This window comes from Semicossyphus pulcher, unplaced genomic scaffold (assembly GCF_022749685.1).
Source record: "Semicossyphus pulcher isolate SPU_LCO1_2020_fin unplaced genomic scaffold, fSemPul1.0.p SCAF_5, whole genome shotgun sequence".
In the NCBI taxonomy this organism is placed as follows: domain Eukaryota; kingdom Metazoa; phylum Chordata; class Actinopteri; order Labriformes; family Labridae; genus Semicossyphus; species Semicossyphus pulcher.
This window is the reverse complement of record NW_027211726.1, coordinates 7,782,603-7,802,396: the sequence shown is the minus strand read 5'-3', so window position 1 is coordinate 7,802,396 and position 19,794 is coordinate 7,782,603. Positions and strand designations below refer to the sequence as shown.

The 19,794-nt window shown below is 41.8% G+C and overlaps 1 protein-coding gene across 1 annotated transcript; it reads left to right on the top strand.

Annotated features, from left to right (window-relative positions):
- Positions 1 to 4,302: 4,302 nt before the first annotated feature.
- Positions 4,303 to 19,109, top strand: LOC138608599 (sodium/hydrogen exchanger 3-like). Its single transcript, XM_069681189.1, has 16 exons — positions 4,303 to 4,885; positions 12,350 to 12,652; positions 12,862 to 13,022; positions 13,375 to 13,453; positions 13,610 to 13,787; positions 13,874 to 14,094; positions 14,183 to 14,385; positions 14,490 to 14,579; positions 14,664 to 14,734; positions 14,818 to 14,947; positions 15,046 to 15,191; positions 15,370 to 15,493; positions 16,557 to 16,730; positions 16,829 to 16,883; positions 16,978 to 17,064; positions 17,959 to 19,109. The coding sequence occupies exons 1-16, from the start codon at positions 4,453 to 4,455 to the stop codon at positions 18,264 to 18,266; spliced, it is 2,763 nt and encodes a 920-aa protein (XP_069537290.1). The 5' UTR covers positions 4,303 to 4,452; the 3' UTR covers positions 18,267 to 19,109.
- Positions 19,110 to 19,794: the final 685 nt, after the last annotated feature.

Genomic DNA, 19,794 nt, shown 5'->3' with positions numbered 1-19,794 from the left:
ATGTAGTAAGTGACTAATCTTCTACTCTAATAAAACTTCTCTGACATTATGACTTGATAAAACACCCTGTTGAAGTTGACTCCTGTTTTCTGGTATTAATGATTTATTGGGTGTGGTGATGACATTATGAACATATGGTACATTGTCTTCATTTTCTTTGTATGACAGCAATCACCTGTTTTATTAAAACAGTCAATCTGTTATAATAAATTATAGGGGCAATATAAGCTCAATAATAATATTATATTAAGGTCACCTCAGTGATGTTATGTTGGTTCAACACTTACTTACCTGAACCATAAACAACATGTCCTTCATCTGACTGTCCATGCAGGTGTCAGTGCTCTTATTTAACACCCTCTCTTCTGCAATCTGACACCATAAACAGACAGTGAGGCAGACGATCATACACAGATTTCTCCTAAACAGCTACATTCAGTAGTGGGGAAAAATACAGTTGTGTTTGTGCCAACTTTCACTCTTCAAAAGACCTTCTTCTGCCACAACTTGGTCATATTTCTGGCGAATATCAAAAACCATCATCGGGATGTAAAGAATAAACCAACTTATTTACATCTGTTGTAGAATGCCTCAATTTCCTCTTCGTCTTGTCCCTTTTATCATGACTTGACAAAAAAAGTGGCAGCAGATATAAAAAAAACCCCATTCATTTACCGAAGTGGAATTTCTGTTTCATTTAGATAACACAAAGTCACTGGGAGAGGTTTTGATATTTATTTAGGCTATAGTAAGATGCCTGGGAAACCAATCAGTAAAGTATTATCGGAACCAGCCCTAATCCAAATAAAAACACTGATGACTTAAATGACCACGATAACAAGAATGAGGAAAGCTCTATTTAGGTGTTCTTGTCTTTGCATTTGTTTCTTCCTCTCAGTGACTCAGCATTCCCTACTGTAAACGTCTATTAATATAGTTGAGATATCAGGTAGTTGTTTCAGCCCAAGTACCTGCAGTCACGGAGCTGATAGTATTGATGTTATTAATAGCATTCAATTTATTTAATGAATTTAATTGTTGGGTTTATAAAACAGGAAAATTGCACAATGTGATATCTTCAGACTATTTGATTTATGGGTTTAATAGTCCAATAGACCCTAATATATTTGCAGTTTTAAGCTCTGGGCATGTCGATGTCGACCGGACAAACCACTTTGGTCCAGACTGAAATATCTCAACTATTTGATGGAAAGCAAATTATATACAGACATTCATTGTCCCCTGAGCATGACACTTTGAGACTTTTCTGACCTCTGGATGCATCACCATGTAATTTGATCTAGACATTCATAATGCCATATATGATAATGAATCCAAATTACTTTAATGAGTCCCAATTTGTTGCCTCACAGCTAGAAGGTTCCTAGTTCGGATGTAGGGGGCCTTTCTGTGTGGAGTTTGCATGTTCTCGCCGTGCATGCGTGGGTTCTCTCCGGGTACTCTGGCTTCCTCCCACAGTCCAAAGACATGCTCGTTAGGTTCCTTGGTGACTCTAAAATGCCCATAGGTGTGAGCGTGAAAGGTTGTCTGTCTCTATGTGTCAGACCTGTAATTGACTGGCGATCAGTCCAGGGTGTACCCCTCCTTTCGCCCAATGACAGCTTTGATAGGCTCCAGCCCCCCTGCGACCCTGAATAGGTGAAGCGGTATAGATAATCGATGGAGTTCCAATTCGTCCAACACTCTGGTTTACAGCCAAATACCTACCAAACAAGTGACTTTCCCTAACGCATCTCTTGTACTTTGCGATAAGAGTTAAGTACCTACTGTTAGTACTAAACTAGCTAAACTAAGACTGACCTACCAAACATCAGCATGCTAGCACTGACATCGTGAGAATATTGGCATGCTGACATTAAGGGAATATGTAAAACTGTCATTTCACTCCAATTGAGGGACAATGGTCCATGTTTATTTATTGCATCATGTTTGTATAATTCTGATGATATTACCCAGAGGTCATTCTTTTAGCAAAGCCCCCATGGCTACCTGGTGCGAGTCGGATCTGGTTCCTTCCAACAGGTTTCCTGTCGATGCCTGCCCTTAAAGGTCAAGTCACAACCATGGGCACTTGTTTGTTGACTGCTGTCCTCACAGAGACCCTCTGATTAACAATGACCTTAGATACATGTGTCAGACCTATCTTAAGCCAGGGTAACCATAAATGCAGCCAGTTTACTCATAAACTGTCAACAGAGCAGCTTCGCTGAAGTCCATGCTGGTGTCCCAAAGGAGATCACCAGCATGGAACAAAGACAAGGGGAGGCAGGACATGATGAGGTTTTGGTAAAAAGTCCTGAACTTTCTCCTGATATTTTTTCTCATACTTTTTTTAATTTATTAACAATGTAATTTTCTTGTTATCTGTTTAATCCAATGATAAAATCCTTGTAATTTCGGATACAGATATGTAGGTTTGACATGGTCTGTAGATGCAAAAAATTGGCCAAATTGAAGAATCCATTTCATTAACCAAAACTCGAATTCATAAAGGGCCTTATTTCCCCCAAAACAAGGAAACAAGTTTAAAGAAAAGACATGCTTCTGTGTACATTTGCTCTTTAGGATATTTGTAACAGACAGGATTCCTGGAAAGGCCCTGATTGCACGTTTCCTCATCTTCCACATTTATGCCATGACCCATCTAGATTAATGAATGTAGTCTCCAAAGTTCCCTTCAATGAGAATGGGAGCTGATACTGCTGTTTAAACGTTAACCAAAGTGACCGTTGTGCCAAGCAGTGGGGAAGAATCTTGATGAAACACTCACGGAAAATAAATGGCACGTCCAAACTAAGGTCCATTTACGAGTCTCTGTCACCTAAACACACATGCATAGTGGCGATGAAGGCTCAACACAGTCATTGTTGTGCAGTGTGGCGAGAGGAGGGGATGTGTTGGGTGCAATAAGGGAGACAAACGGGTCAAACTGACTTCCTGTTCTTGTATACATTTATGTTAAACCCTTAGAGACACATGCACACACAGTTATTGTCACAAACAGACAACAGAAAAAAAGCCAGGTGGAGGAGGTGTTAATTCATCCTAGAAGGGCGCCATTTAAAAACAGTGTAATATATCTTCTTCCAGAAAATAGCTTGTCTCTACGCCACCTGTTTGTAATGTAGTCTTGCTATTAAAGGAGCAGTTCGCCCCTGGAAAAAGCCACTGTCAGTCGAAGCTGGTGTTCTCTGTAATCGATAAAAGCAATAATATTTGAAATTGGTGCCATAGCTGTGGAGAAAGTTGTACAAACAGCTTGTGGTTTCGCCCATTCTACATTCCTACAACACCCAGCGTGCATTGCGTCCCTCCCTCTGAAAGGAACGGCCCAGCGAGAGACGCTGGAGTGAAATACTACCGTACAGAATCTGAAATACGACGAGAATATACTGGTTGATCGTCTAAATCTTGGGTTCTGCAGTCTACATATCAGACCTGACGATTTTGAACGAGACATGACATCGGAGCCGGGCGTCCTAGATTGAGGAAGTGTAGTTTAAGCTCCATGGCCTCCGCTAGATGACGCGTTATACGTAGTCTGGCGGAGGTTTTTCAGGGCCCATTGGAGAAGCGGATAGCGTCCTCCAAAGGCACAGAGAGAATTTTTTTTCCTACTATAACCGCATTAGCTCCCCATAACAGCATGATAGGACTGACTGGGGGCGAATTGGCCCTTTAAGAAATATTAAATATCAAACATCATCAAAGATCCTTGAGAGCCATGATATACACTAAGGCTGCAGCCAATTACTATTTTCTTGCCTTCTATCTTTTGTTTAATTCATTAATAGTCAAATTTCATTAATAGTTCTTAAAATAGGAACTTTTTACGTTTTACTCCTTATGGCTAGTGAACTGAACTTGAAGAATCCAGTCAGTAAAGTGGCCTTAAACCTGACAATGAAAAATAGAAATCATAGCCATAGTTAACAAAATATATTGTGGGAGTTAAACATTAACAATTTCTTGAAGTTGTGAAACACCAACTTCTGAAATCAAGCTCTTTTGTGTCACAGAATTTGGTGAAATTTCCTTGATAAGGGAATTTGAAAGTATTCAAACAAGAAACTCTAAATTTCATTTAGTTTACTATAAATTCTGTACAATCATCATCATTGTCAATAAAGACAGTATAAGATCTCAAATCTCCCATTGAGTAAAGTGGCCAAACTAGCTGATCAGGGTGCTGAGTGGGAGGTTACAGCCTTACATCAGGATGGGCTGAGCTTCACCTGCTGAGAGCAGAGAGGAGGCCACAATGCTCAGGTCTGATAGAGATGTCAGCAGGTGTAAGAACAAAGTGAAAGAGACCTGAGGGTGAAGGAGGAGACACAGGAAAGCCATGGGCATGTCACACACGATCTGATGTTGATCTGAGAACTTGAGTCAGAAGCTTAAATAAGTTTGTTAATCAGTGTTTTCCAAAACATGGCTGCTACTTGGAGATTTGCACTTTTTCTCTGCATGTTACTGATGGTTTTCAGATGTCTGGCAAATGAAAACACTGGACACAGCAGTGCAGACATCGGACACGGCAATACGCCAAGCAATGGTCATGGGAACACCTCAAGTTCAGACACTGGACACAGGGAGACTGGACACGAGGACACCGGACATGAAGACACCGGACACGGAGACACCGTAGACGGAGACACCGTAGACGGAGACACCGAACACGAAGACACCGGACATGAAGACACCGGACATGAAGATACCGGACACGGAGACACCGGACATGGGGATGGTGGTCATCATGCAGAGCCCATCACCACTCTTCCTATCGTGAGCTGGAAGTGGCACCATGTGTCCACCCCGTACATCGTGACCCTCTGGATCCTGGTTTGCTGGCTCTGCAAAATCGGTGAGTCCTGACATGTCTTGTCCATGGAGGGCTGATCAGCTGATCACACACTCTGTGAGAAGTTTAATTAGGAAGACCAAGGTAATGCAAAGCAGTCTTGAAACTATCCCACCTTTGTAATATTATGAGATCTTGATATTATGATACCCCTTTCCCACCTAAATTTAACGTATTGACGTGGGTTTTTCAGACCCGGGAAGACGTCACACACGGGCCGGAGACAGGGTTAGTAAACAGCGACGGTGGTTAGGTCTTTATTTTATCTGTGACTCATTCAGTCTGTGTATCAAACTCGACTCCGACAAATTTGATGTTTGAGCGCTGCTCAAACGGAGACGGGACGAATTTGTATCTGAGATGACAAGGTGTTGCAGAAGTTACAGACGGAGCATAGCATCACGGCGGAAAGGGGGCGGAGATGAGCGTGTCGACGCGGGTTTTGTGTTCTCATCAATGCCGATCGGGTCTGAAAGCCGATTGTAGCCTTTCCCACTAAGCAAAAAAGCCCGGTGTTAGCGGGTGTTAGCGGGTTTTTTGACCAGTGGGAAAGTGGCTTTAGGTAAAATAAAAAACAAGTACTTAGACAAAGTAACTCATGTATACTTTTTTAGGAATGTACTCGGCACTTAACAACAATGGTGATCTACTGTATATAAAATGTTCATATACGGTATATGTTATGTGTTTATAGATATAAATGTAGCAGTAGAGAGATCTTTATGGACTTTCCTTTAATTGTAGTGATGCAAAAATACAGAATAGAGCAGATATTTAAGGTGTAGCTGTCTCAGTCTGTATTCAAAGAAAATGTTGATTGATTTTAAATATCATCAAATTGCCCAACATTATTCCAAGCTTTAGGGTAGGGTTACAACTGTGTTAGTGAAATCATCACAGTGCCAATTCATGGTGCTGTCAGGCAGTTTTGATAGGAATCACTAAATATCACAATAAAGGTCCCTAAGATCTCTGTGTGTCAACAAATGCTTTAATGGGCCTGGAAAAAAATCCACTTGTGATATAATGAGTGAGACAGAAATAGGGGCCTAAACAGAGTCTGACCTCTGTTAAATACTTCACCCGATGAAGTACATGTCTTGTCCTGGAACATCATTAGCATGTCATGTATACACAACAGCCGCAAATGGTTTGCCGCACTGTGGACAATGTAAATGACTTAGCGTGCATCCTCGTGTGTGCGTGTGTTTGTGTACAACTCCTCTGACATAAATATGGGGCTCCATATGATGCAGGAAATGACTCAAACAGTGAAATCAGACACAGCTAAGTGACATCAGGAGTTGCGGTAGATGAGCCCGTTTGGGCAGCTTCAGCGTTAATCTGTGCGCTGCCTTCTGCTGAAAATGTTACAGCCGTGTTTGTACTAACAGAAGCTTTCACGAGAGGTTATGGTTAACAACAAAGAAATATGATAATATGTCCAACTTCAAGTTGTTTAAATACACACATTAGAAAAAGCAGAGGCTGTGTCAAAGGAAAACATTTAAGGACTACTGTACAACGCTGAAACGTTACTGCTAAGTCTGATAATTCATATAGCAATTAAATGTGTAGAAAAATACACAGCGGGACTTATGTTTGGTTATTCAGGCAGGACGGCACTGTGACTGTTTTGTTCTGCAGCAGGACACCATGAGCATTTTCTTTACTTAAAAGAACACTTGAACACTGAACGCGCATCTTGCTATGCTTTTTTAATATGCTTGCAGGGATAGATGAAGTGCCGACGATTGCACAATGTTATTCTAATCTTCTGTCATCCTGGCTTACAATACTTTCTTTATCCCCACACTGCAGCAAATTCCCCCTCCTCTAAGCTAATTGAAGGACAATGGACAATGAATAGAGGTTTACAGAAACTGTTATTTCACCTGTGAGTCAGCACATGAATATTACTTTTCTTGTCTGACATCATCTTAAAACACTTCGTCGAATCATGTTAGAATTATTACTCGTTTCCCAACAGCTCACTCCTCCACAATGTGTTGTCATTTGGGTGTTTATTGTTGGCATTAAAGCCTCAAGTGAATACACGTTTAAAATGTAAATATTCAGGAAAGGTCACATTTCAAGGTCATGACTCCAAAAATAGACTTTTCTCAACAGCCTGACAAAAAAATAACACAACTATCTTTAAACTGTAGCCACTGAATCACCTCCCAGTCTGAAAGCAACCTTTACACGACCTCTCTCTTTCACCGTGAAGTTGACCTCTCTTTACAGCTTTTTAAAAGTGAGCACAGAGCTGTGGCTATTACAGAATGACTGAAGGTTTTAGTTAAAGGCCAGCCACTATTAAGCGGGATATATTAGGTCATTAGTTAATAAGAAGACTTCATGCTTCACTGTGCAGCTAAATGTTCTCATACAGATGAGTTACTGCTTTTAGATTACATCACAAACAAACACGATGCCAAGCTGCTCAAATGATTCACCAGACCAAACGTCATTTACAAAATAAAACATTTAGTAATATATTTCTATATAAGCAACCGCAGGTATTCTGTCGCTCACATGAAGCTCTCAATAGAGACATACTGGATCACACCTGTGCCTGTGTGAGAGCTTACGTATCAAGTCCATTTTACCAATGAGGCTATTGTCCCTTGTCCTGCTCAAACAGGATGGGACTGTTTACCAAAAACACAACAAAAACAATCAAGTCATGACACAGCAAACTCATTGAATCAATGCTCGTGAGAGTAAGCAAGAGTGTGCACCGAAGGAATGCAGAGAGTCAATTTTACAATGTAGACAAATCTACCTATTCTTCAGGGAGACGTTTGTGTATCAGTCATGCACAGACCCAACATCCCCACCCTGTCTGTGACACTCAAGCCCATTGATCACTACTTAAGTCGTACAACTTTAAAGGTCATATCCGGAATTTTCTTAAAATCCATGCTCTTGGGGCGCTGGTTTAGCTCAGTCGGTAGAGCAGGCGCCCCATATACAGAGGCCACAGTCCTCGTCGCACTGATCGCAGGCTCAACTCCCGGTCTGCCGATCATTTGTGCATGTCAGCCCCCACGCTCTACTCCCCACATTTCCTGTCTCTCTTCAGCTTTCCTATCGAATAAAGGCAAAAAGTCAAAAAAATAATCTTTAAAAAAAATAAAAAAAATCCGTGCTCTTAATGTCACCGGTGGCGCTTACATGCTGAGCGCGAGCATCCTAGGAATGGGGATAAACAGTAATGTGACATACACGAGACTGAGCTTAATTGACCAGGATCACATCAGCGCTACACCTTTGCTTTGTACCGTAACATTATTCACTAATTACTAAAATCAACACTAGCTATGTCTCAAATCGGGGGCTGCATCCTTCGAAGGACGCAGTCAACAGACGAGACGGTCTGGTCTGCGGATGATTTCCTGTTTGCGTCACCAGCTGCTCCCACCTTTAACCTTGCATCACCAAACGTGGCTCCTGTTGCCTAGCAACAGGCAGCTAGCATTCTAACTAGCTTAACTTAACCTTTTATTTTAAAGCTAATTTGTTTCAAGGCCTCTTTCGTTATTTTTAATATTTGTATAGCTAGCTATTCGATTGAGTTGAAACCAAAAACATTTATATTTAATAAGTGTAAGTGTGGCCGTATAACAGTCCGCCAGCTTGTTTGAATTGGCGCGCAATGAACCTCCGGACGCGTTTGGCCACGAAGGAAAAGGAGGACGCAATTGTCGGCAGCATTTGAAGGAGCCTTTGAAATGGGACAGCCTTCGATGCTCCACTGTGGCGCAATCCGCCTTTAAACACATCCTCCAAAGGATGCAGCCACTGAATTGGGACACAGCTAATGTTCATCATAATACATAAATTAGCATCATGCATTACATTAGCCTGTGAAGTGATTTGGCAAGTTAGACAACTAAAATATTCACTCAGATTGTCTTATGCTAGTGATAATGTTAGCGAGAAAGCAAGCTAAGGTTAGATAGCTAGATGTAACTTAGCTATACTTTATGGATCTGTTGTTGTGCTTTTAATGTTAGCCAATAAAGTAATCAACACACAGCAAGCAACGTACCAGTCAGGTCAGCCCTGGAGAGTGGATGAATTAACTGATGTTATCCGCTCATGACAGTATTTTCCTACGTTAGCTAGCTAGCAATCTGTCTGTGTAAGCTAGGAAGCTAAGGTTGGCTAACAAAACCAATCAAAGGCCCCTGTATGAATCTATTGCCCTGCTGATGCTGTTGCGCCTCCAACGTAGGTCACATTCCCATTTGGCCCGAACGGCTTCACATGAAAGCCTTTCATTAAGAGCTTATGGACTCTGGCAGACTCCATTTCTAAGCTAACGTTAGCTAGGGTTGCACACGTTTAGCACTGTAGGGAAGCTGAAGACAGGCCGCGCAGTGAACAACATCACATCCTTTGGATTTCCTTTAAAAACGATGCCAGCCCTTTCCATAAAAACTAGTCCACTGGCTGTTACGGGCAAACAGAAATAACAGGTCCTTTTTAAAAGCTGAAGTAACAATAAATTCACATATTGGCAATACAAAGTGGTTTATATATATAAACTGCTAGTTTTAAGCTAACATTCAAGAAAAGAGAAACATGCATTTTTATCACCAGACTCTTCCTTTAAAAATCCGTAGAATTCTTTCATTTTTAAACAGAAAGTAAATGTCACAAATGTCAATTAAACAAAACAAAGCAGGTGGATTATGTGCTGACTCATAGCCTCATTTCATCACAGTAGTAGTTTATTTCAGGACGTCTTTCTTATTTCATTTTAAGACTCAGCTCGGAGTCTTTAACCAGGGTTGAGTAACGTTAACGTCAATCATTACTAAGCACAAAGCTGTGAAACAAATTATTCATTCGCAGGTATTTGTTCAACATCTATCAAATGACCTCTGTTCCATCACTAACTCCCTCACTCCCCCACACACACACACACACACACACGGAAAACGCAACCAAATGTATGACTGGTGAGTGTTTTTAAGTGTGACTGAATAACTGGAGACCTTTCCTTGACATCCGTTACTCCTCCTTTAATCCAACCTAAACACACACACACACAACCTTGGTCATAGAGGAGATACTATACATATAAAAGGCTGAGTCCAGGCTTCTGCACACTTCGCCGTGCTGCTGACCACAGACTGTGGGAGGACTTAGGATACAAAGTGACTGACTGAGATAGAAGGATGACGTGAAACAGGATGAAATAACATTTTAGTGATAGTAAAAGAAAAAGAGTCAGACAGCGGAACGGGAAAACCCACATAAAAAAAGGAGTGATAAGAAGTGTGACACACTCTCCGACACTTCACTCTGGTCTTGCAGACAGTTCACCTACTCTACATCGAAGGTTGTACCAAAAGGCGAAGGAGTCTTTGGAGCATATATTTGATACAATGCAACGCTGTGGATATACACATCTGTGGCTGTTCTCGGTGTTACTGGTCTGCCTCATCTCAGGGGTCACAGGAGTTCACGAAGATGTAGCGCTGACACAAAAGGAATCCCACGTGAAGCCATCAGAGTCCAAGTCCAACTCGAACCAGACTGAACACGGCCATGGCTCCCCGATCACAGGAATACCCATCGTGACCTTTAAGTGGCACCATGTGGAGAGCCCTTATTTAATTGCATTATGGATACTGGTGGCTGGTTTGGCTAAGTTGGGTATGTAACAAACATTTTAGGAATAAAATATGCTAGAGAGGTTATTTTTATTCCAGGATGTGGGCTGCGTAATACGTACAACCAGTTTCTCATCTTATATGGCAGTTGATCTGAAGAGATGTGAAGTTAAGATGAGTCCAAATAGCAAAGCATCAGTCTGTAAAGTTATGTCACACATAGTTTTCTTCTGTCAAAATGAGCTATTTTAACCCACTGAATGTGAAATTATCACAGTGTTGTACGTTTATCACACAGGCTGGAAAGCTCTGATATTGAACATGTAAGCTAGCATTCGCATGAATGATTTCTACCTGTGTTAGAAACATTTTTTCTTAAAGTTACGAAAAAAAATGTCATTAAAAAGGGAGCAGGGAGTCTTTCGTATACGCTCCTGAAATGTGTTTCTAATTGAGCATTTCTTCATAACTGTAAATATCCATGACTATCTTTGGCTGCGTTCATTCTGCAGGCCTTCATGCTCAATTCTGATTTAGGGCTCACTGTTCATATCTGTTGTGTGACCCAGGTAAGATATCAATGTGAACAGAAGATGATTTAAAAAGACACGTGCCCAATAACAAGACTTCACGTCGCTGACACTCGTTTTCTGTAAATGATGGAAGTAACGGACAAGAGCGGCAAATTTCTCCTGTAATTTTTCCAAACACACTTCGGTTGCAGTGTGAGCCTTTTGTTTGGATAGAGTCTTCCTCTTCTTGTTCTTTAGAATCACTTCTGGGAATGTGCATATTACCACGGCAACGTGGACCGATTCAGATTTAAGTGTTCAAATACAAGCCGCATGCAGGTCTCATGTTTTGGATTCCGATTTAGTTCCACATATTCAAGTAGCCCGGTTCCGAATTTAAAAAAATCGACATCATGCAACTTTTTGCTGTTCACACTGATCTGAAAAAATCTGATCTGTGTCACTTTTAGCTGCAGCATGAATGCAGCCAAAAATACATCATCAGTGCAGGAGGATGTGGTTGTTTTAGTTGTTCAAGCACGTAAATGATCGAAATAATAAATAGTAAGAAGCAGACTTGAAATTTGTCTACTTTGATGTGCCTCTGATATTGTAACAAAAAGTGTTATCAACACAGCACGCTGTTCCAGAGAACAGAAGAGTTTCTTCTCTTGTAGTGTTTGTTCTGTTTTGAGACAGATGTTAACTCTTTTATAATCACTTTGTTGTTATATATTTGATATTCGTGCATCTTAGTGTGCTGAAATATAATCTTCCAATTGCACTTTTGCTTCTTTGGGTTCTCTCATGCACACATACAAACACAGCATCGAAATAAAATAGACCTTCATCCTACTTTGATCGACTACGTTTTAAAAGAAAATATTGGCACAACAAAAGTCTAACCCTGAGGAAATCATCTGTTTGAAATGGGTCTAATGGTTCAGTGGGTTTGATTATTAAATAAGCTTTAGAGACACTTTTTCAGGCCATTAAGTCGAGTAAGTTGTTACGCAGAGAGATTTATGAACCTTCATATGAACCGACGCGCCGGTTAATCATATGCCCAGAACTAAAAGTTGAGTGCAACAGTTGATCATTTGCTAATTTTGCAACCAACAAACAGTTTGAGTTTTACGGTTTATTATTGATGATGCAGTGTGTTTAAAACTTTGTTTAAACCTCAGGAACAAATGCTGAATATAGGCGACCAAACCTTGTAACAAATGTAAAGAAAATTCTGCGGTATAATTGCGTTTTTTTTGTGCATATTTGTGTTTCAATCAACTTCAAATAAAAATCTTCCCTCTTCTATTTTCTTTCAGTCATTGAGGCCAACCACCATGTGACCAGCGTGATCCCAGAGAGCGCCCTGCTCATCTGCTTCGGCTTCATTCTGGGCGGGATGATTTGGGGTGCAGACAAGGTGCAGACCTTCACGCTCACCCCGACGGTGTTCTTCTTCTACCTGTTGCCTCAAATCATCCTGGACGCGGGCTACTCCATGCCGAACAAGCTCTTCTTCAGCAACATGGGGGCCATCCTGGTCTACGCCGTCATCGGGACCTGCTGGAACGCCGCCAGCTTGGGGCTTTCTCTGTGGGGGTGTCACATGGGAGGCGCCATGGGTAAGAGGGACAGTTATGGTGGATCATCAGACCTGCTTTGCCATCTATATGGTTCTATAGATTCTATGGTGCAAATATGGCTAAAAATATAAACAGATTGAGTAGAGAGCCAGCATTGGTTCAAAAGGCTTGTCATAGCCGAAACAGGATTGTTGGGTGGTTAAAGGTCTTGATCAAATTGATGGTGTCTCCTGCCTGTTGTGCTGTAGGCAACCTGGACATCGGCCTGCTGCAGTATCTTCTCTTCGGCAGTCTCATTGCTGCTGTGGACCCTGTAGCCGTCATCGCCGTGTTTGAGCAAGTCCACGTCAACGAGGTCCTCTTCATCCTGGTGTTTGGAGAGTCGCTGCTCAACGACGGTGTGACAGTGGTACGTATGACTTGGGCCTCTGTGTGGCTGTGTGCAAAAAACATTGCACTATTGTCATTTAAAAACAATGCTGCCCCGATTTGGGGGATTATTAATACTCATATAATCATCAGTAGTTGCGTTCACATCCGTACATTTTTTTATGTCCGAAGTGCTAGGTAACAAGACTTACTAACTGCTTTTTCAGTTTGCTTTCGCTCGACATGGACATGTGTTGTTTTGACCCCAAATTTATCTTCCACACGTTTCGAAGACACTTCAAAATGTATCTCTGAATTAGATAATCGAGTAAGAGTCTTTTCCTTATTCTACCTCCGTAAAATAGATGTATCTCATTCTCTTCTTCCCTCAGGTGCTGTTCAATGTGTTTGATGCGTTTGTGTCACTGGGAGGATCCAAAATTGACGCTGTGGAGATCATTAAAGGAATAAGTAAGGAGTGACATTTATTTACCCATTAATAGGGACTGTAGAAGGGTTTAGTTTCAGAGATGTTGATGTGTGCTGACAGGTTTACAGAGGGCTTTTCAAAAGGAAGGAATTGTGTGAAATATCTTTCTCTACATGTGGCTTCTTTCTTTTTACCAGTTTCCTTCTTCGTGGTGGCGTTCGGCGGTTCCCTCGTGGGCTTTGTGTTCGGCCTGTTGATCGCTCTTGTGACCAGATGCACTAAAAACATTCAGATCATCGAGGCGGGCTTCGTCTTCGTCTTGGGATACCTCTCCTACCTGACCGCTGAGATGCTCTCCCTGTCTGCCATCCTGTCGTGAGTACTTCATGGGAAATCTCTTTTTTTTGCTACGTTTGATTGAATTGCATCTTACTTGATTTGTCTGTGTTTTTGTCCTGCAGGATCGTCTTCTGCGGCATGTGCTGCCAGAAGTACATCAATGCAAACATGGACGAGCGGTCCGTCACCACAGTCAGATTTGTCATGAAGCTTTTAGCCAACGGATCAGAAACCATCATCTTCGTGTTCCTCGGAATCTCGGCCATCGATAAGGTGATCTGGGTGTGGAACACGGGCTTCATCCTCCTCACGCTCTTCTTCATCTTTGTGTACAGATTCATCGGTGAGATTTTCTCCTCTAGTGTTAATTTTAATGCAAATGATAAACTCTTTAAAGTAAGAGGTAACTTTTTTGTGCATGTTTACACTAGGTGTCTTTTTCCTCACCTGGATCCTCAACAAGTTCAGGCTGGTGCCCATTGAGCTCATAGATCAGGTGATTATGAGCTACGGTGGCCTGCGAGGGGCTGTCGCATACGGCCTGGCTACGATGCTGGATGAGAAGAAGATAAAGGAGAAGAATCTGATGGTCTGCACGACTCTCATTGTCGTGTACTTCACTGTCATTCTTCAGGTGAGCATTTTTCTTTCCTCTTACGTAGATAAAACACTAAACATTTATTTAAGCTTTCTTACAAAAAAACATGTAACATTCATTTTGCTGTCTTTCTGTTGCAGGGAATCACGATGAAACCTTTGGTGCAATGGCTTAAAGTTAAAAGAGCTGCAGTGGCCGAGCTCACGCTCGCTGAAAAAGTGCAGAACAAGGTAAAGCTCAAATTAAACATTTCACTTTTTACAGACGCAACAGAAAAAAAAACATTAGTCTCTCGTCGTTCTTGTTTTTTTTAGGTATTTGATCACATGCTTATTGCCATAGAAGACATATCTGGACAAATAGGACACAACTACATGAGGGACAAGTACGTAAAGTAAAATCTTTAACACTTTACTGACTAAAAACTGTTTGTATGAAACTACAATAACTTCTTCTCTTGCTCTGAAGGTGGAATCACTTTGAGGAGAACTGGATGTCGAGGGTTTTGATGAAGCCGTCAGCGAGGAAGAACCGCGACTACGTCTTTAACGTCTTCCATCAGCTGAACCTCAAGGATGCTATGAGCTACGTGGCTGAGGTGAGGCCTCTTTTTGTTTAGTGTGCATTTTGTTCATACCTGCATACCTTAGATTCAGAGTTGGTCAGTGGCAGTTGATAATTGATATTGTGTTGCAGGGTGAACGTAGAGGCTCTCTGGAGTTTATCCGTAATGAAACCGCGTTCGTCGATTTTAAGAAGAAGTTTGGTGACGAATACTCAGAAATCATGCCTGACATCACGGTCGACACGTCGGACGATCACAGTGGAATGACCGTCATGAGGTGAGCACTAACACTTTAACTTTTACACCACAATCACACAAACATTTACTAAGGATTTTGATTATTTTTCATTGTCATACCTAAATAAAACATTAAAATCAGGTGAGGTCAATTTTGTGCTGCACTTCAGTGTATTTCAGACACAACCTAACTGACACATGATTTTTTCCTGCTGTAGAAGAGACCCCGTGCCGTCAGTGAGCCTGGAGATGCACGAGCAGACCATGAACGGTGTGAGGGAAACAGAAGACATCAACACTCACCACCTGCTGCAGCAGCATCTGTACAAGGGCAGGAAACAGGTCAGCGTTTCAGTCATATACTACTGTACTCATAAGAGGCAGAATTGTTGCAATAGAATCTTAAAATTGATGCAGCAGAGGCCGAAATACTCTTAAACTTTTTAGTCCCTTCTTTACCTCAAATCCTAGATTTCCCACAATGCAATACGTCGTCTTTTAAGAGCAGCTCCAGTCATGTTTTAAGACACATCAAATGCTGCTTGAAATAATAAATTGTGTCTGATATATTTTTCAGGAAAATACGCTGTAAAAATCCTCCCAAAGCATCTCCTCCTTCTCCCTCATTAACAATTCACCAATCTGCATAGGCCCCGCCCACTATGCAAATGTACAACCGCCCCCTCCATTGCGAAAACAAAACACGTCTCTGCCATCGTTTAGCGGCAACTTGTTGAAACTTAGCCAGCTTGGTACGCTGCAGTTTAAAAGCAGACAGGCCCAGCCATGGAGATGACTGCTGATGTTGTCCCTGATATGTCTTATAGCACATGAAGAACACCACATTGAGATGTTTACAAGGTTATACACTTGATGTTCACTGGAAGGGGGCTTTAATTAGTTACGCACCTTCTTACTGCCAGAGTGGTTTCAAAAGCTCTGTGATTGTAATGCAAAATAACCAACAATTCCAGTTATTTAAATAGATGTTTTGAAGGACTGAGTCTTACTCCGCATGACGAGGAACCTAAACTTTATGAGTGAAATAATTGGAGTATCCCTGGGGTGCTGGTTTCAGCTCAGCGGTTAAATCACGCGTCCCATATACAGAGGCTGTAGTCCTTGATGTGGCGGCCCCGGGCTCGACTCCTCCCCTCAGCCCCTTGCCGCGTGCCACCACACTCTTTCTTCCCCTGTTTCCGACACTATCCACTGTCCCCTCTCTCTCTCAATGAAGGCTTAAAGGCCAAAAAAATATCCCTTTAAAAATATCGGCGAAGACTTATAATAAACTTTCTAGAAGAGTAACAAGTTACGGATGTCTTTTCTTGTCCCCTTTGCCTGAGGAAATATCAGCTCTAGAATTCTCACGCTGTCTCTTCTATGTTTGTTTTCTGGTTTGTAGCACCGGCACAGATACAGCCGGAGTCATTTCGATGTCAACAAAGATGAAAACGAGGTGCAGGAGATCTTCCAGAGGACCATGAGGAGCCGTTTGGAGTCCTTTAAGTCTGGAAAGATGGGCGTCGTTCCACCAAAGACGATTACCAAGCACACAAAGAAAGACCAGCAGCAAAAGGTACAAGTCTCAAAATTCATAGCACTTGTTATCTGATATTGTAAGTGTATTTTCTGATCACATATCGCTTGATTCAAAAACAACTTTGCTTACTGCAGATGTCGAATGGAAAACCAATCGACAAAAGTAAAAGCTACTATTCTGGTGATGAAGGTAAGTAGTTGGTTCAGTTGTAACTTAAACATAATCTTGAATTTAAGTACTAAATGAAAGATTTTTGTAAGTAACATTTTTTCTTTCTCTGTAGATTTTGAGTTCTCAGAGGGAGACAGCGCCTCAGGGTATGGTGCAGCAGGAAATTCATTCCCCATGAGGGTCACCTACAGAGCAGGAGGTAAAATTAATCCACCAGTTAGATATCAGTGGACTCCTGATCATTTACTTGAGTAAAAGAGTTTTTTGTTGCACGAAAAGGGGCAGCATGGTTGTGCAGTTTTAAGCGCTGTTGCCTCACAGCTAGAAGGTTCTTGGTTCGGATCCTGGTTCGGATAGCGGATACTCCAGTTTTCTCCCACAGTCCAAAGACATGCTTGTTAGGTTCATTGTTGGCTCTAAATTGCCTGTAGGTGTGAATGTGAGCATGAAAGGTTGTCTGTCTCTGTGTGTCAGCCCTGTGATTGACTGGCGATCAGACCAGGGTGTACCCCGCCTCTCGCCCAATGACAGCTTTGATAGGCTCCAGCCCCCACTGCACCCTGAACAGGATAAGCGATATATAGATAATAGATGGATGGATGTTACATGGAACCATTGGACAAGGTTAGAGAGGAAGTCACTCTCTGGTAACTAAAGTTTGTACTCCGAGTATCATCACGTATCAGCCGGATTTGGTTGCTTGCAAGAAAAACAGTCCATGTGGAGAAGCAAAACCGGCTCCCATCGGCGGTCCTCTGACGACAATTTAGCTTTTAATAAACCTCTACAAACTGACATCTGCATGCAAGTGCAGCTAACAAGCTGCTCTTAGATATTGTATCTGAACGCCAAATCCTTTCTTGCTTCTTAAGCTTCTAATGGAACTGTAAACAATGCAGCCCAATGAAAAGGAAGTCTTGGCTGTAAGTCCTTTATCGCTAACCACTGGCTACACCGGAGGCCCAGAAAAGTTGGCTCCGAGAGGCTACGTCGATGTCAGATGGTAGCTGATGGGTTCTGAGATTGAGTAGAAGTATTAAGTAGGGGAAAAAGTACAAGTACTAAACTCTTTCACTTTCTTTCTTCCATCCAGCTGGCATTGAGAATCCAGCCTTCATGCCGGACCTGGACCCCATGGGGGCGGTGCAGATCCCCCCCTGGCTGGCGGAGGCGGAGCTCGACAGCAGCATGGTGGCTCCGTCGCAGCGGGCCCAGGTGAGGCTGCCGTGGACACCCAGCAACCTGAGTCGCCTGGCTCCTCTACGCATCAGCACGCACTCCACCGACTCCTTCGCGCAGGCCGACACTTCTGCCTCTCAGCAGAGGGACCACGAGCAGCTGCCGCCCCCTCCGAACCCACCACCCCCACCTCCCTCGCACAGAGACGGAGGCCACATGTAGCAGCACCCCTCCTTCCTTCCTTTACCTTTTACCTGGCTGCCAAAGCCACAGAACCTCACCTCAGACTTTGCACCGTCTTCTCTGGAAAGATTGACCAGGAATGTTTTCTTTTCTGTGATGCTGTTTAATCTTAGTTTAGACCAAACGTTCACCGTCCCACAACCTTTGTGCTCCTGAAACGGCTTCTGTTGTTGCTCTAACTTCACACTTCACTGAGCTGCACATGAAGCAAGAGCTCCTGTGTGCACAGTGGAGTTTTATTTACCAGCACGTGTTAATTGTTATGTTTTCCCCTCTGCTTCGTGGTTAATGGATCGCCAATAAGTCCCTCTGGAGTACGTTATTATTCCTGAATGTGATGCCTTTTAAAGAATGTAGATATTTATGAATTGTGCTGTTTATAAAGTCATTTAGTGTAAGTTGAATAATTCTAACTCTATAATCTAAATAAGACTTTATTTGTGTGTTTTCTTCTGCTGTCAGAGCTGTACTTACGACCACTGTAAAAACATCACATGTATGATAACGACAAATTATATTTATTCACAAATGAGGTTTGGTTATGTCTGGACATCAACCAACTCAAATCAGATGTATTTAATAAACCTTGAACAAAGAAGACAAAGCCTGACTGGATTTGGTTGATATTAAATTAGAGATCAGCACTGGTTCTTATCTTAGAGGGGAAACATTCACACGTGCCCAAAACGGCTGCAGACTTGAACCGGAATAAAACTTACGAGCATTAGTTTTGTACTGACATGCAAAATGACTCAGAGGGCTGATTAATGTTCTGAAAGTGAGGTAAACGATGGCGACGGAGCGCGCTCTGCTGGACTTAGATGACACCATCTCTCTCTCTTGCATCGAGTTTTGTTTTCTGCGTTAAATGTTTGTAAATAAAGTTTTCATTAGAGATAGACCGGCATGGTTTTTTCAGGGCCGATACCAATACCGATTATTAGTAGTCAAGGAGGCCGATAACCGATATTTGGAGCCGATATTCATTTGCAGTAAAAGTTAAAATATTGGCGTCAAAATTTTGAATAATACAAACTCCAACACTTAACTTTGTTTAAATGCCTTTAAGCATATGTTTATTAAACAAACAAACAAAAAGCGCAGGGAGTTCCCAGAGTCAGCAGCATCTATTATAAAGTTAACTGAAAATTTAAATAAATAAATAAATAACTTCCTGAAGTTTTATAATGTAAATAAAACAAAGTTAAATAAATTTAGCAAAGAAATGAACTCTTATCGGCCGTCAGATTAAAAAAAAAAAGAAAAGGCAGATGCCAATATGCGTCAAAATGCTGAATATCGGCGCCGATAATCGGTCTATCCCTAGCTTTCATATCAGCAAATGTGACAAAACATGTACATTGACACCATATATCTGTCTGATGGGCACATACAGCTCTGGAAAAAAAATTAAGAGACCACTACAAAAATCTGTTTTTTCTTGTTTCTAATATTTAAAGGTTTAAGTTTCTGTTAAATTAACTTTTGTTTAATTGTTAACAACATT